General features: G+C 41.6%; 2 protein-coding genes across 2 annotated transcripts; one reads left to right on the forward strand and one right to left on the reverse strand.

The window, feature by feature from the left end:
• The first annotated feature begins 61 nt into the window (after positions 1-61).
• Positions 62-6183, forward strand: LOC120426284 (nuclear FMR1 interacting protein 1). The gene is made up of 2 exons (XM_039591033.2): positions 62-625; positions 5204-6183. Exons 1-2 carry the CDS (start codon positions 126-128, stop codon positions 6171-6173), a joined length of 1470 nt encoding a protein of 489 aa, XP_039446967.1. The 5' UTR covers positions 62-125; the 3' UTR covers positions 6174-6183.
• On the reverse strand, positions 6148-6760 carry LOC120426285 (mediator of RNA polymerase II transcription subunit 11). Its single transcript, XM_039591034.2, has 2 exons — positions 6595-6760; positions 6148-6517 (listed from the first exon to the last, which is right to left on the reverse strand). The coding sequence occupies exons 1-2, from the start codon at positions 6665-6667 to the stop codon at positions 6207-6209; spliced, it is 384 nt and encodes a 127-aa protein (XP_039446968.1). The 5' UTR covers positions 6668-6760; the 3' UTR covers positions 6148-6206.
• Between the last annotated feature and the right edge of the window lie 10607 nt (positions 6761-17367).

Genomic DNA, 17367 nt, shown 5'->3' on the forward strand with positions numbered 1-17367 from the left:
GGCAAGGCTACAACTCCAGATGAAACGACAACTCTGGCAACACTGCTAGATCTGTCACTCTCGCGTGCGTTTATTTTGTTTACGTTCTCCGCGGTTCACGCACGCGAGTTTCTACGGCGCGCGCGATGAGTTCGAACAGCAAGGAACCGTTCCGTCTTCCGGCGCCCAAGTTCCAGGATGAAACCAACCGCTCCCTAGACAGTTTCACCAAGCTCCGCAATCCTCACTTTTCAACGCCCTCGGGGATGCTTCTGTCGCGGGACAAGCAACCACCGCCGATGTACGGACCGCGTGGATCGACGGTTCCGCCGAGGTTCCTGAACCAGAACCAACGAGGACGGGGAGGAGGCCATCGTGGAGGTGGGTACCACAACAACCAGCAGCGATTCCGTGGGCCACCGCCGCAGCGAGGTGGACATAACTATAATCAGGGGAGCTCCGGCGGATTTGAGCGGGATGTGGTTCCGGAGCTGCTCCAGATCAACTGGGCGCTGTGGTGTGAAAAGTGTGACTTCAACAGTCGGACGGAGGAGGAACTGGCGAGGCACTGTGCGGAACATCGGGGCTGCGACGTGGAGGGGTGCACCTTCGTGGGACATCCCGGCGTGATGAAGCGGCATTGGAGGTGAATTAGTTTGAGATTATTTTTGCCTGTCTTACGTTTAATTATGAACTCATACGTGGTGATTATTGCATTCGATCGTAATTTCTCGACTCACGATCGAGATTTCTCGATAGTAAGATTACGACTTACCATCGACAAATCTCGATCTACCATCGACAAATTACGATCGTAATTTTACTGTTGAGAAATCTCGATCGTGGATCGAGAAATTACGATCGTAATTTGTAATAACTTTTTTTGAATATTATTTTATTTAAACGGAATATTTAAAAAAAATCTGAGTTAAATATTTTTAAAGTGAAAAAATTACAAAATTAAAAAAATCTAATTTTTTTTAACTTCGAACAATTTAAAAAACATCAAAATTTTCAAAAAATTCAAAAGTTTTATGTGAAAAAATAACAAAATCAAAAAAATCTAAATTTATTTCTTTTTATTTTAACTTCAAACTAAATTCAACAAAAATTTAAAAAAAAAACTTAATTTTAAACGATTAAAATATTTCAAAAAATCTAAACTTTTATTTTTTGAAATTTAAAATTTTTTTGTCAGTTTTATTTAATTTTAAAATTTCAACATCAAAGATTTAGAAAAAATACTATTATTTTAGGAACTGAAAAAACCCCTTAAATATACTTTTTTAACTCTTAGAAATTGAAAAAAAATCAATTTAGGCCGTTGCAAATATTTTTCTAATTTTATGTCGCCCCTCCCTTTAAAAAATCACGAAATTTAAAAATCTAAATTTATATCTCTTTAACTTGAAACAATTTAAAAACATCAAAATTTTCAATTTTTTTTTTTTGAGAAAAAATAACAATTTTAAAAAAATGTGTGAAAAAATTACAAAATCAAAAAAATCTAAATGTATATCTTTTCAACTTCAAACTTAATTCAAGAAAAAATTTCAAAAAAAAAATTAAAATTTAAAAATTTTAAAAATAAAAAAAAATTAAACGTTTAATTTTTTTGAAAACTTTTTTTTTAAATCTAAAAAAAATAATAAAATGGCTTGGCTTTCATGGTGCTGCCTGTTCTGTTCTGGTAGAATTGGTTTTAATTCCCTTTAATCAATTTCTAAGCAGCCAGTAATGGACAATCATCACATTACATAACGAAATCCAGTCTGCAACCCGCTAAGATCACCATCTCCATGCGAATGCAAATAAAAAAAAATAAAAAAAATTGTCAAAAAATACTTTTTTTTAACTCTTAGAATTTTTTTTTCAATTTAGGCCGTTGCAAATATTTTTCTAATTTTATGTCGCCCCTCCCTTTAAAATTGGTTCGAAAAATCAGGGGGCAAAAAAAATTATATGCGTTGAGCTATTAAGCTTATCTGGAGGGGTGGCCTTGGCTGACTGGTTACGTTGTTCGCTTTGTAAGCGAATGGTCCTGGGTTCCAACGAGAAAGTATAGGAAATATTAATCTTGAAACTTTGAACATGAACGAAAAATCAGCTCGAGTCGGGGTTCGATCCCCCGTCCTTTGGATTGGTAAGCAAAAATACTAACCATTAGGCTATCACGGCTTGGTGAGCTATGACTGGAATTAGGAATACTGTTACTATCAACTAAGACCGAGCCACGTAGCCCAGTGGTAACGCTTCCGCCTCGTAAGCGGTAGATCGGGGTTCAAATCCCGGCTCGGACCAACACAACTGGTGATCTTTTTCCTTCTGGAATTGATTGCTTAGTAAAGGGAAGGTAGTGTACCGTCACAAACTGGACCTTATCACGACACCTTAGGGAGGCGACCTATGGAATGTTAACATTAACTTTAACATGTTAACATTAAGTTGAGAATGAAACTGCCACTGAATCCGCTTTGTAAATGCCGGCCCCGATACTCTTCAAGGGTGTTCCCCTCAGGAACTGGGAAAGATTTACTTTTTTTTACTTACTATCAACTATATACGCGCTGGGTCCTTGTCCATTTGACGAGGGTTCGAAAGTTCTGAATAACGTTTGAATCCGATTGGTGCAAACATTCTTAAGGGCGGGGCTTGTCGATAAAAGCTGGGGTACCTCGCGCTCGGCTAACCAGCGTAGAAATGGGTCACCGAAGCTCAGCAGAGCTATCACCATCCAAATGCTTATGCGAGTTATTTGCATACACTCAACCCCCGGTGGTTGGTCACTTTTTCGTTTGACACTTTTTTAGTTTGTACCCCGTTGGTTGGTCAAAGTCAAACTAAAAAGTGACGAACTGTCACTTTTTACACGGTGCTCACGCACACTATCGAAACAAACGATTGGTAGTGTGTGTGAACTCCGTGTACAAGGGGTGTCAAACTAAAAAGTGACCCCGTTCGTTTGATAACAGTTGGTGTCAAACCATCGGGGTTTGAGTGTATATAGAATGTTAAGGCCGATGCAAATATTTAAAAAAGTTTTTGTCCCTCGGCCCTGGCCGAGGTCAAGGGGGGGGGGGGGGCAAAAAAATAAAAAAAAATAAAAATTTAAATAACAAGCCATAGTCTTCACATTTAAATGAAAAAAGTGTTTTAGAATGCATTTTACACTAGTTCAGTTGTTTTGCAATCATTAGTTTTTTTTAAGATCTGACAAAAACAAAAATTGCATCGAAAAAAAAAATTGCATCGAAAATTTTCAAAAAATCTTAAGATTTTTTAACAAACCCAAACATGCTTAAAATGTTTTTAAACGCAGGAGAATGTATTTTAATTTGATTTCAGCTGGTTGCACTTGAATTTTCATTGAAATTTTGAAGTTTATTGTAAAAATATTTTTTTGCCCCCTGATTTTTCGGGCCAATTTTGAAGGGGGGGGTGACAAAAACTTTAAAAAATATTTGTACCAGCCTAATAATCTGAAAAATACATGGAAACAACTCAATTTGTAAGAAGCCGCCGCGTGGTCCCGTCTAGTTGGTTGCACACACACACATAATCATATTTAGCTTATTTGGGCTTGTTGAAAAAAAATTTTGAACTTTTATAAAATTACAATGTTTAGCTCCGCAAAAACTTTTTTTTCTCGCAAAAGTAAAATATTCGTCAATGCTTAGAAAAAATTCTAAAACTTATGATTGCAAAACAACTGGACAGGTGTATAATGAATTTAAACAAACTTTTTTCATTAAAATGTTGAAACCGTGGCCGTGTAATTTCAAATTTCAAAATTTGAAAAAAATCTAATATTTTAATTTTTTTAAAAATTTCAAAGATGTTAAAAATTTTGTAAAAAACGCAGCCAAAGTTGACCCCTAAAAATAACATTTTTTAAAACATTGACAAAGTCACATTAAACAAGGAACTTCCAACCATTAAATATTATGAAATTTTATGCTTTTTTAAGCTCAAAAATCTAAGCCCGTCTAAAGGCGGGGTTTGGTTATGGTTATGTTACAGCTACTATGTGAAAGGCTCTGCTGTTTCATCACTTCATCGTTTGGAGACTCTAGATTGGCCACTAGGCAGAAGTAGCCGGAAAAAATTGGCTGGCCATTTATATCCGAACTGGCAACTTATTTCACGTTGTTTACTCTGACCAAAACAAAGCTAGGAATATTTTGGCGCGCTAGCTGAGACGTCAAAGTGAACAGTGCCTTGCACTGAGCAAAACTTACACAGCTCAACGAAGTGTTCTACACATGATCAGGCCCTGCTGTACATAGCACTCAAATATCAATCGCAAAACACTTGAAATTTCGGTGATTGGCCATGAAATAATGTCAATAGCCAAACACTTGAATTTTCAATGGTGTTGAAAAATAAAAGTACGTACAAGCGATTTACAGGTTCTCGCTTGCTAGTCGTGCACGCTACCACTGCGCCGGCCGGCCAGTTGAAGACGGGAGAGTTTTTTGTGCTATTGGTCCTTGCTTCGCTTCTAGCCTTCGATGAAAGTCGCGCAAAAATCAATCAGTGAAACACATTAAATTCATGTCTAGATTTTTTTTTGATTAGGTCCTATAAACATATGAAAGACAATAGTTTATTGGTCCTTTTCAAAAAAAACTCTGGATGTGGATAATCACACTGACTTTGAATAGTGCCTGTTTTGGGTAGATCTTAAGATCATTTTCAAGTGTTTTGCTCATCACTTTGAATAGTTCAAGACGGTGGGACAAATTCATGAGCAAAACAATTGAAAAGCTTGAGCCACCCGAATGAAAATAACATGTTAAAAAATACCAAAAAGTAAACCGCCCAAACACTTGCATTTGATAGTGGTTTGGATTGATGTTGAAACACAAACCAATTAGATCTACGATGTGACTTTATTCAATCATTCAAGTGTTTGGGCACTTGAATAACAAGTGTGGCATATTTTCAGTGCAGCTCTGTGAGAACTCTGCTAGAATCCTGATAGAACGTCGTGACTGGGTAGGGCCTTTTGAAAATTTAATCGAGAATTCTTCGTTCGTTCTTCGTCATTTAGGTTATTCATCTTTCATCTTACTATCCAAAATCTATTAGTTTTTTTTTTTTTTTTTTCTTTTGAAGATTTTGAAACTTTTTTCCTACTCGATCCATTAAGTGCCCGCGAACTCTGTTCCCAGCTTCGAATCGACCGTCTATTCAAAATTGACTAAGTATAAAATACTTCCAGACTTGTGCATGATGAGCAGCGCCAGCAGGAGAAGGCCCAGACGGACACGAAGCAGTCGCCGGAGGAGATCGATGCGTGGAGAGAGCAACGCCGGAAGCGATACCCGACCAAGGAGAACGTTGAACGGAGACAGCAAGCGCAGGAGGAGCGGTTCAGTCGGGGTGAGCGGATTGAGGAGGACAAGCGCAGGTTTGCTAACAGAAATCAACAGCAGCAGGAACCTCCGAGGGAGGGAGGTGGCGGCGGTCCAAGGAACTTTCGAAACGAAGGTGGACGGGGGAGGAAGAAGTTCAGGCAGAGAAAGATTAATGGACCAACTGAGCAGAGCGAGGAAAATGGAGAAGATGAGGGCAGAGTTGGATTTAAAGGAACTTCCGGATTGAAGGACTATAAGGAGAAGGTTAAAACGGCACTTTCACTGCTGACTGGATATGGAAGTGACAGTGGAGAGACTTCCTCCGAGCAAGAGGAAGAACCTCCAGCGGAAGAGAAGGTTGACTCCAAAGACGATCCCGCGTTGAGTGAGGGAGAAATCACTGAGCAGGACAGCGCTACGATCAATCCGGAGAGTTTACACATAAGTGAGGAAGAGGAGGATGGCGAGATAGAATCTGTACCAGAAGTGGAACAAACGCCAGAGAAAGAGCAAACTGAACAAACAGAAGATCAACCACCAACAACAGACGAAAAATCCGGAAATCGCCGAAATCGAAATCGCAAGCGTAAAAATCAAACCAAACCGGAAGATCAACCAAAACCCGCCAAAGTGGTCAAACCTTTGCTCGATTACTCCAAGCTTCGTTACGCCCGCCAAAACACGATGCTCGAGAAGCTGCTGGACAAGGACATCCGCCACGAACGGAACGTGCTGCTGCAGTGCGTTCGCTTCGTGGTGGACAACAAATTCTTTGGAATCGGTCAGCCAAAGGAAGAAGAACCCACCGTTGAGAGCTCCAATAAAATTGTTTAATTAAAAAAAAGTGAGAATAATGCGTTGCTTAATTTACGTCGGATTCTGACCGCCCCGCTGGGACTGCAGCCGGTTGGTGGCCGTCACGTACTTCATCTTGCACTCCTCCAGCTCCTTGATGCGCGACTTGACGTGCTGAATTCGGTGCCACGCCATCTGGAGCACCTTGGCCGCGGCGTAGCCGCTTCCCTCGTGCGGTTGTCCGGTCGAAACCTGCGTCAGGTAGTTGATCTGCTCCGACAGCTTCGACTCGACGATGTTGAGCGATTTCAGGAACTGGTTCGTGTGCGTTTCCGTCGCCTTTTGGCTGGTTTTCTCTTTGCTCAGTTCGAGTAGAGCTTGGCCTTGAATGCGGGGGAGGAGGAGCTGGTTGTAAACAAATGTGTTTGGTTTTGGCCGGGTCGGCATCGGGGGAACTTACCGGCACTTTGCAAGCACAGAATCAGTTCTTTTTCAATCGAGTCAAGGACCTGTATTTTATCTATTGCAGTCATTTTCACGCTTAAAACTTATTTATTTGAGTAAAATTTAGAGGAAATTTTATGAAAATGCGCGACGCGGCTTGTTTTCACAGCAAGTTGTTTTTCTCTCTCTCTCTCTCTGTTTTGACAGTTCTTGTCACAGTCAAACGTTCAGCACAGTTTACACTGTCCTAAAGATCCTGAAGGGAATATGATTAGGGTGATGGAAATGGGCTAAATAATGCTAATCGAAAATAAGTTTATTTCAAAACTAATATTTTAAATAATAATTAAAAAAGAATAACAATTAAACTAGTAAACTTTTAATATTTTTTTTAAGTAAACACCATTCGTCAAATTTGGGTGAATTTTACTCAGAATTCAAAACGGAAACAAATCGGAATGTGGCGTTTCTTCACGCCGTGCTTGTTTGCACTATGTTTTGATGAAAAAATCAAATTATTTAAATTTGCATATTTGAATACGGCTAAAAATAAAAACGACTGTATTCGATATAATATTTAACATAGAATAAAAAAGGGCGGATTTGTTTTTTGCTCAGAATATAGTAAGACAGAGTAAAAATCCGTAGCAATAATCATTTAATAAACTGGAATAATCTATAATTCAGAAATTTAGAAAATCTAAATTAAGAAAATAGTTCAAAAATTGAAAGAAAACAAATTCTAGAAAAATTTTAAATGCAGATGCTCAAAAAAATAAAAGTGCAAAAGTAAATATAAAAAAAAATAATCTGAAAATTCATAGATCAAAAATTCATTTTCTTTAAGAAATTTAAAATAAATAAAGAACAGAAAGTCATTATGCTTTAAATTTGATATTTATCAATTTTTATTATAATTTTTATTATAATTAACTATTTAAAAAAATTATAAATTAAAAGTTCAAAAATTCAAAAATTAAAAAAAATCCGGAAATTCATAAATTAATAATTCAAAAATTGAAAAAATATCCATGAGTTAAAAAAAATTGATGACCAAAAATTCAGGAATTTAGAAATTAAAATTTTTAAAATATCCAAAAACTCGAAAATTTTAAAATGCAAAAAAGGAAGCTTAAGAACCCAAGATTTGAAAAATTCTTTTCTCTATTCTTGTATTTTAAAATGGAGAAAATTCAAAATACAGAATCTGAAAATATTTTTTAATAATCGAAAATTCTGAAAAACATGTCTGCAGGGCTCTTAAAAATAAAAAAAAATAAAAAACAGAAATTGAAAATAAAACAGAAAGTCAACATGCTTTAAATGTGATATTTATATTTTTTTTTATTAAATTAAATATTTAAAAAATTCAAATCCGGAAATTCATAAATTAAAAATTCAAAAAATAATAAAATATCTTTAAGTTAAAAAATAAATAAATTTGATGTTCAAAAATTACGGAATTTAGAAATTAATCTATATACACTCAAACCCCGATGGTTTGACACCAACTGTTGTCAAACGAACGGGGTCACGTTTTAGTTTGACACCCCTTTTACACGGAGTTCACACACACTACCAAACGTTTGGTTTGATAGAGTGCGTGAGCGCCGTGTAAAAAGTGACAGTTCTTCACTTTTTAGTTTGACTTTGACCAACCAACGGGGTACAAACTAAAAAAGTGTCAAACGAAAAAGTGACCTACCACCGGGGGTTGAGTGTACACTCAACCCCCGGTGGTAGGTCACTTTTTCGTTTGACACTTTTTTAGTTTGTACCCCGTTGGTTGGTCAAAGTCAAACTAAAAAGTGAAGAACTGTCACTTTTTACACGGCGCTCACGCACTCTATCAAACCAAACGTTTGGTAGTGTGTGTGAACTCCGTGTAAAAGGGGTGTCAAACTAAAACGTGACCCCGTTCGTTTGACAACAGTTGGTGTCAAACCATCGGGGTTTGAGTGTATATAAAAAATTTCGACGGTTTTGTTCGAACGCGAATCAGTTCAATACGGAGCGTCGGATCGAGGTGCTTTTTGTTGCGTTGGGTTCGTATAAGCCCAAGGAAGGTTCTTACGCTAACTAATTGACACTTTGGCCACTCTGGAACCTATTCCGGAGCATCATGCACCACTTGTCGTCAACGTCGTCTATCACATCGGGGCTTCGTTTCTCCGGAACTTTTCTTTCCAGAACCGGCCACGATCGTTCCATCGGAAGGATGTTCTAAAACCCTTAAAAAATAAAAAATAAATGAAAAAAAGGCAGGAACTCAAAAAATTAAGAGTTTAAAAATTAAATATTCGATAAAATAAAAATGCAAAAATTAATATTTCAAAATCCAAAATTTTTAACAGGGCTGCGGAGTCGGGTCATATTTTAGACGACTCCGACTCCGACTCCGGCTTTCTGAGTTAAGCCAACTCCGACTCCGACTCCAGCTCCGGCTTTCAGGTTCATACGACTCCGACTCCGACTCCGGCCTGCCAACTCTAGCTGACTCCGACTCCGACTCCAGCTTTTAACAAATTGTTGACTCCGACTCCGACTCCAGCACTAACTCAGTATTAAGAATATCTAAAAAAAAATTTAAATAAAATCTCCATTCCTCTAACTATCCCCCACCTATTAGCTATTTTGAAGGATGTTTTGTAACTTTCCTTCAGTAGACATTCGATTCATTAAGCACCCTCAAACTCTGTGCCCAACTTTGAATTAATCAAAGATAGTCCACATCTCAGCTTAAAATAACTTCACACAAGTAATGCATAAACCGAGGCATAAACAACGAAATGAATTAAAATTTAATGAAAACTAATCATAACATCACTCACATGTTCAGCTCACACTTGCGCGTATACCTGTAAACCGGGGTGACATTGATAAGTTGAAGTTTTTTTTTATAACATGATTTTGCAAAATCAGAGTACCTCAAGAAGTAAAATTGGATTCTGCTCTTAGAATAATGGGATTATTTATTTAATTTCCCTGAAATTTCCATTACTTCTATTTAAAAGTTTATAAACTAGTTAAACGAATTTTTAATTGTTATTTAAAAAAAAAGAGACCTAGCCTTCATAATCGATTTGATATGATATATAAAATCAGTTTGCTTACATTTTGGCTGAAATTTGTAAGAAACAAAGTGTTATCAAAGTCACCCTGGTATTGAAATAAATAATTTACGTAACTATTTTGCAAAGCTCTACTGAATACATGGACATTTTGTGATTCGGCCCAGTACATGGTTTAAACATATAAATCATGATAAAATCCTTACCGGTTGAATAATATTTGAAAAAAAAAATCAAGTTTTATCAATGTTACCCCGGTTTATGGCATTTTAAAAGAAATATTTGTAAGATTCAACGATATTTTTATGGATGCACACTTTCAGATTTTTGTAAAGAAATAGTAAACATTGAGGAAATCGATATATTTAATATGTTCAATGATGATTTCAAAATTAGTTGCAGCTTATTTTTGATATTTTCTGTCAGTTTCAAATATTTACAACACGACCCTTTGATTTTGACAAAGAACTTTGTCCTAAGGTTTCTATACGTGGTGTCAATCCAAAATTTTCGCGAAGCGAAAACGTTACGTGACGAATTCCCCTCTCGGCAAATTTCCCCTCTTTTTGGTGCACGCTGGTTGGATGAGCGAATGCTTCCCAATCAGTCAATCGAGAGACGTGAGATTGATGTATCTAAAATCACCCCCACTCCACCTAATAATTTCCGGATCGTCGACGAGCCAACAAAACTCGGCTCGGTCGGTCCCGAAAATTCATTCTATTGCTGGACGTCGACGAGAACACATCAGGAGCAGACGGCCTGGAGGCCCGGGAGCAGATAGCCTGGAGGCATGGACACGCCAAGACATGCCAGCCGGCATGAGCGGGAATTGGAATTGGCCACCACTTGGAGTGGCCGGAGTCCCCGGCGGGTGTTCCGATGGGGGGACATTTGCCGAACCATAAGAGTTAGGGCAATTTGGGTATCAAACTTTAGGGTTTTTGATACTGGACATGAAATTTGACATTTCGGCAGTAGTGGCCACCACCTGGAGTGGCCGGAGGCCCCGCGGATGTTCCGATAAGGGGACATTTGCCGAACCATAAGAGTTAGGGCAATTTGGGTATCAAACTTTAGGGTTTTTGATACTGGACATGAAATTTGACATTTCGGCAGTAGTGGCCATAATCCGGAGTGGCCGGAGGCCCCGGGGATGCTCCGATGGGGGGGACATTTGCCGAACCATAAGAGTTGGGGCAATATGGGTATCAAACTTTATGGATTTTGATACTGGACATGAAATTTGACATTTTGGTAGTAGTGGCCACCACCTGGAGTGGCCGGAGGCCCCGCGGATGTTCCGATAAGGGGACATTTGCCGAACCATAAGAGTTAGGGCAATTTGGGTATCAAACTTTAGGGTTTTTGATACTGGACATGAAATTTGACATTTCGGCAGTAGTGGCCATAATCCGGAGTGGCCGGAGGCCCCGGGGATGCTCCGATGGGGGGGACATTTGCCGAACCATAAGAGTTGGGGCAATATGGGTATCAAACTTTATGGATTTTGATACTGGACATGAAATTTGACATTTTGGCAGTAGTGGCCACCACCTGGAGTGGCCGGAGGCCCCGGGGATGTTCCAATGGGGGGACATTTGCCGAACCATAAGAGTTGGGGCAATATGGGTATCAAACTTTATGGATTTTGATACTGGACATGAAATTTGACATTTTGGCAGTAGTGGCCACCACCTGGAGTGGCCGGAGGCCCCGGGGATGTTCCGATGGGGGAGACATTTGCCGAACCATAAGAGTTGGGGCAATATGGGTATCAAACTTTAGGGTTTTTGATACTGGACATAAAATTTGATATTTTGGCAGTAGTGGCCACCACCTGGAGTGGCCGGAGGCCCCGGGGATGTTCCGATGGGGGAGACATTTGCCGAACCATAAGAGTTGGGGCAATATGGGTATCAAACTTTAGGGTTTTTGATACTGGACATAAAATTTGATATTTTGGCAGTAGTGGCCACCACCTGGAGTGGCCGGAGGCCCCGGGGATGTTCCGATAAGGGGACTTTTCCCGAACCATAAGAGTTGGGGCAATATGGGTATCAAACTTTAGGGTTTTTGATACTGGACATGAAATTTGACATTTTGGCAGTAGTGGCCACCACCTGGAGTGGCCGGAGGCCCCGGGGATGTTCCGATGGGGGGGGACATTTGCCGAACCATAAGAGTTGGGGCAATATGGGTATCAAACTTTAAGGTTTTTGATACTGGACATGAAATTTGACATTTCGGCAGTAGTGGCCACAATCCGGAGTGGCCGGAGGCCCCGGGGATGTTCCGATGGAGGACATTTGCCGAACCATAAGAGTTGGGGCAATATGGGTATCAAACTTTAAGGTTTTTGATACTTTTTTTAGCAGGCCAGCCGGCATGAGCGGGAATTGGAATTGGCCACCACTTGGAGTGGCCGGAGTCCCCGGCGGGTGTTCCGATGGGGGGACATTTGCCGAACCACCGTTTTTGATACTGGACATGAAATTTGACATTTCGGCAGTAGTGGCCACCACCTGGAGTGGCCGGAGGCCCCGCGGATGTTCCGATAAGGGGACATTTGCCGAACCATAAGAGTTAGGGCAATTTGGGTATCAAACTTTAGGGTTTTTGATACTGGACATGAAATTTGACATTTCGGCAGTAGTGGCCATAATCCGGAGTGGCCGGAGGCCCCGGGGATGCTCCGATGGGGGGGACATTTGCCGAACCATAAGAGTTGGGGCAATATGGGTATCAAACTTTATGGATTTTGATACTGGACATGAAATTTGACATTTTGGCAGTAGTGGCCACCACCTGGAGTGGCCGGAGGCCCCGCGGATGTTCCGATAAGGGGACATTTGCCGAACCATAAGAGTTAGGGCAATATGGGTATCAAACTTTAGGGTTTTTGATACTGGACATGAAATTTGACATTTCGGCAGTAGTGGCCATAATCCGGAGTGGCCGGAGGCCCCGGGGATGCTCCGATGGGGGGGACATTTGCCGAACCATAAGAGTTGGGGCAATATGGGTATCAAACTTTATGGATTTTGATACTGGACATGAAATTTGACATTTTGGCAGTAGTGGCCACCACCTGGAGTGGCCGGAGGCCCCGGGGATGTTCCAATGGGGGGACATTTGCCGAACCATAAGAGTTGGGGCAATATGGGTATCAAACTTTATGGATTTTGATACTGGACATGAAATTTGACATTTTGGCAGTAGTGGCCACCACCTGGAGTGGCCGGAGGCCCCGGGGATGTTCCGATGGGGGAGACATTTGCCGAACCATAAGAGTTGGGGCAATATGGGTATCAAACTTTAGGGTTTTTGATACTGGACATAAAATTTGATATTTTGGCAGTAGTGGCCACCACCTGGAGTGGCCGGAGGCCCCGGGGATGTTCCGATGGGGGAGACATTTGCCGAACCATAAGAGTTGGGGCAATATGGGTATCAAACTTTAGGGTTTTTGATACTGGACATAAAATTTGATATTTTGGCAGTAGTGGCCACCACCTGGAGTGGCCGGAGGCCCCGGGGATGTTCCGATAAGGGGACTTTTCCCGAACCATAAGAGTTGGGGCAATATGGGTATCAAACTTTAGGGTTTTTGATACTGGACATGAAATTTGACATTTTGGCAGTAGTGGCCACCACCTGGAGTGGCCGGAGGCCCCGGGGATGTTCCGATGGGGGGGGACATTTGCCGAACCATAAGAGTTGGGGCAATATGGGTATCAAACTTTAAGGTTTTTGATACTGGACATGAAATTTGACATTTCGGCAGTAGTGGCCACAATCCGGAGTGGCCGGAGGCCCCGGGGATGTTCCGATGGGGGGACATTTGCCGAACCATAAGAGTTGGGGCAATATGGGTATCAAACTTTAAGGTTTTTGATACTGGACATGAAATTTGACATTTCGGCAGTAGTGGCCACAATCCGGAGTGGCCGGAGGCCCCGGGGATGTTCCAATAGGAGGACATTTGCCGAACCATAAGAGTTGGGGCAATATGGGTATCAAACTTTAAGGTTTTTGATACTGGACATAAAATTTGACATTTCGGCAGTAGTGGCCACAATCCGGAGTGGCCGGAGGCCCCGGGGATGTTCCGATGGGGGGACATTTGCCGAACCATAAGAGTTGGGGCAATATGGGTATCAAACTTTAGGGTTTTTGATACTGGACATGAAATTTGACATTTTGGCAGTAGTGGCCACCACCTGGAGTGGCCGGAGGCCCCGGGGATGTTCCGATGGGGGGGGACATTTGCCGAACCATAAGAGTTGGGGCAATATGGGTATCAAACTTTAAGGTTTTTGATACTGGACATGAAATTTGACATTTCGGCAGTAGTGGCCACAATCCGGAGTGGCCGGAGGCCCCGGGGATGTTCCGATGGAGGACATTTGCCGAACCATAAGAGTTGGGGCAATATGGGTATCAAACTTTAGGGTTTTTGATACTGGACATGAAATTTGACATTTCGGCAGTAGTGGCCATAATCCGGAGTGGCCGGAGGCCCCGGGGATGTTCCGATAAGGGGACATTTGCCGAACCATAAGAGTTGGGGCAATATGGGTATCAAACTTTAAGGTTTTTGATACTGGACTTGAAATTTGACATTTTGACAGTAGTGGCCACCACCTCGAGTGGCCGGAGGCCCCGTGGATGTTCCGATGGGGGGGACATTTGCCGAACCATAAGAGATGGGGCAATATGAGTATCAAACTTTATGGATTTTGATACTGGACATGAAATTTGACATTTTGGCAGTAGTGGCCACCACCTCTAGTGGCCGGAGGCCCCGGGGATGTTCTGATGGGGGGACATTTGCCGAACCATAAGAGTTGGGGCAATATGGGTATCAAACTTTATGGATTTTGATACTGGACATGAAATTTGACATTTTGGCAGTAGTGGCCACCACCTGGAGTGGCCGGAGGCCCCGGGGATGTTCCGATAAGGGGACTTTTCCCGAACCATAAGAGTTGGGGCAATATGGGTATCAAACTTTAGGGTTTTTGATACTGGACATGAAATTTGACATTTTGGCAGTAGTGGCCACCACCTGGAGTGGCCGGAGGCCCCGGGGATGTTCCGATGGGGGGGGACATTTGCCGAACCATAAGAGTTGGGGCAATATGGGTATCAAACTTTAAGGTTTTTGATACTGGACATGAAATTTGACATTTCGGCAGTAGTGGCCACAATCCGGAGTGGCCGGAGGCCCCGGGGATGTTCCGATGGAGGACATTTGCCGAACCATAAGAGTTGGGGCAATATGGGTATCAAACTTTAAGGTTTTTGATACTGGACATGAAATTTGATATTTTGGCAGTAGTGGCCATAATCCGGAGTGGCCGGAGGCCCCGGGGATGTTCCGATGGGGGGACATTTGCCGAACCATAAGAGTTGGGGCAATATGGGTATCAAACTTTAGGGTTTTTGATACTGGACATGAAATTTGACATTTTGGCAGTAGTGGCCACCACCTGGAGTGGCCGGAGGCCCCGGGGATGTTCCGATGGGGGGACATTTGCCGAACCATAAGAGTTGGGGCAATATGGGTATCAAACTTTAAGGTTTTTGATACTGGACATGAAATTTGACATTTCGGCAGTAGTGGCCACAATCCGGAGTGGCCGGAGGCCCCGGGGATGTTCCGATGGAGGACATTTGCCGAACCATAAGAGTTGGGGCAATATGGGTATCAAACTTTAAGGTTTTTGATACTGGACATGAAATTTGACATTTCGGCAGTAGTGGCCACAATCCGGAGTGGCCGGAGGCCCCGGGGATGTTCCGATGGAGGACATTTGCCGAACCATAAGAGTTGGGGCAATATGGGTATCAAACTTTAGGGTTTTTGATACTGGACATGAAATTTGACATTTCGGCAGTAGTGGCCATAATCCGGAGTGGCCGGAGGCCCCGGGGATGTTCCGATAAGGGGACATTTGACGAACCATAAGAGTTGGGGCAATATGGGTATCAAACTTTAAGGTTTTTGATACTGGACTTGAAATTTGACATTTTGACAGTAGTGGCCACCACCTCGAGTGGCCGGAGGCCCCGTGGATGTTCCGATGGGGGGACATTTGCGGAACCATAAGAGATGGGGCAATATGGGTATCAAACTTTATGGTTTTTGATACTGGACATGAAATTTGACATTTTGGCAGTAGTGGCCACCACCTGGAGTGGCCGGAGGCCCCGGGGATGTTCCGATGGGGGGACATTTGCCGAACCATAAGAGTTGGGGCAATATGGGTATCAAACTTTATGGTTTTTGATACTGGACATGAAATTTGACATTTTGGCAGTAGTGGCCACCACCTGGAGTGGCCGGAGGCCCCGGGGATGTTCCGATGGGGGGACATTTGCCGAACCATAAGAGTTGGGGCAATATGGGTATCAAACTTTAAGGTTTTTGATACTGGACATGAAATTTGACATTTCGGCAGTAGTGGCCACAATCCGGAGTGGCCGGAGGCCCCGGGGATGTTCCGATGGAGGACATTTGCCGAACCATAAGAGTTGGGGCAATATGGGTATCAAACTTTAGGGTTTTTGATACTGGACATGAAATTTGACATTTCGGCAGTAGTGGCCATATTCCGGAGTGGCCGGAGGCCCCGGGGATGTTCCAATGGGGGGGGGGACATTTGCCGAACCATAAGAGTTGGGGCAATATGGGTATCAAACTTTATGGATTTTGATACTGGACATGAAATTTGACATTTTGGCAGTAGTGGCCACCACCTCGAGTGGCCGGAGGCCCCGGGGATGTTCTGATGGGGGGACATTTGCCGAACCATAAGAGTTGGGGCAATATGGGTATCAAACTTTATGGATTTTGATACTGGACATGAAATTTGACATTTTGGCAGTAGTGGCCACACTCCGAAGTGGCCGGAGGCCCCGCGGATGTTCCGATGGGGGGACATTTGCCGAACCATAAGAGTTGGAGAAAAATGGCTATTAAACTTCTGAAATCTGTTTCTGGAAATTTAGAATAACTATTTCGTAATCAATTAAAGCCCTGAAAAGGGCAGTTAAGCTCCACTTGCAATTTTCATCCCCTTAGTTCGATAGGACATTGATATTATGTTTTAAAACTTTACAAATCAAACAGCCTGTTTTAGAGCCACGAAATAGACCACAAAAGAGTTGTCTTGTGTAATTATAAGGGAATCATAGGGAAATTTGAACCGGACGTTCTAATCGAAAATTTCAACAATCATCTAGCAAAGTTCTTTGTCATACTGGTCATGTGTAACATAGCCACCTGCACCTTTTTTTTATATACAAAATAAGCATGTTGGGTTCCAAGTAATAGATTGATATACCTAATAGTTGACAATTTATTGGTCAATCTTACCAATGTTTTAAAAATGTTATCATTTTAGTTAAGTACTGATAGTGATCCTTTGTTTTTAAATGTTGTGAAATTTGAATTGAAAGAAGCAAAAGGAGGGAGTCAAGCATCAACTGAGTATTAATAAAAATGCCTGCACAACCAAAATTGTCTATAATTTATCATTTACAGATCAAAGTGAAATAACAAAGTCAGAGCTATCCAATCAAATTGAAAATGTTACAAAACATAATGGCATCTGATAAATCTCTTGAATCAACACATAAATTAACTGAAAAAAATCAATACGAGGTTTAAAAAAATAGGCATTTAAAAGTTTTGTAAATTAATTTGCATT

The sequence above is a fragment of the Culex pipiens genome, chromosome 2 (assembly GCF_016801865.2).
Source record: "Culex pipiens pallens isolate TS chromosome 2, TS_CPP_V2, whole genome shotgun sequence".
NCBI classification, from domain to species: Eukaryota; Metazoa; Arthropoda; class Insecta; order Diptera; family Culicidae; genus Culex; species Culex pipiens.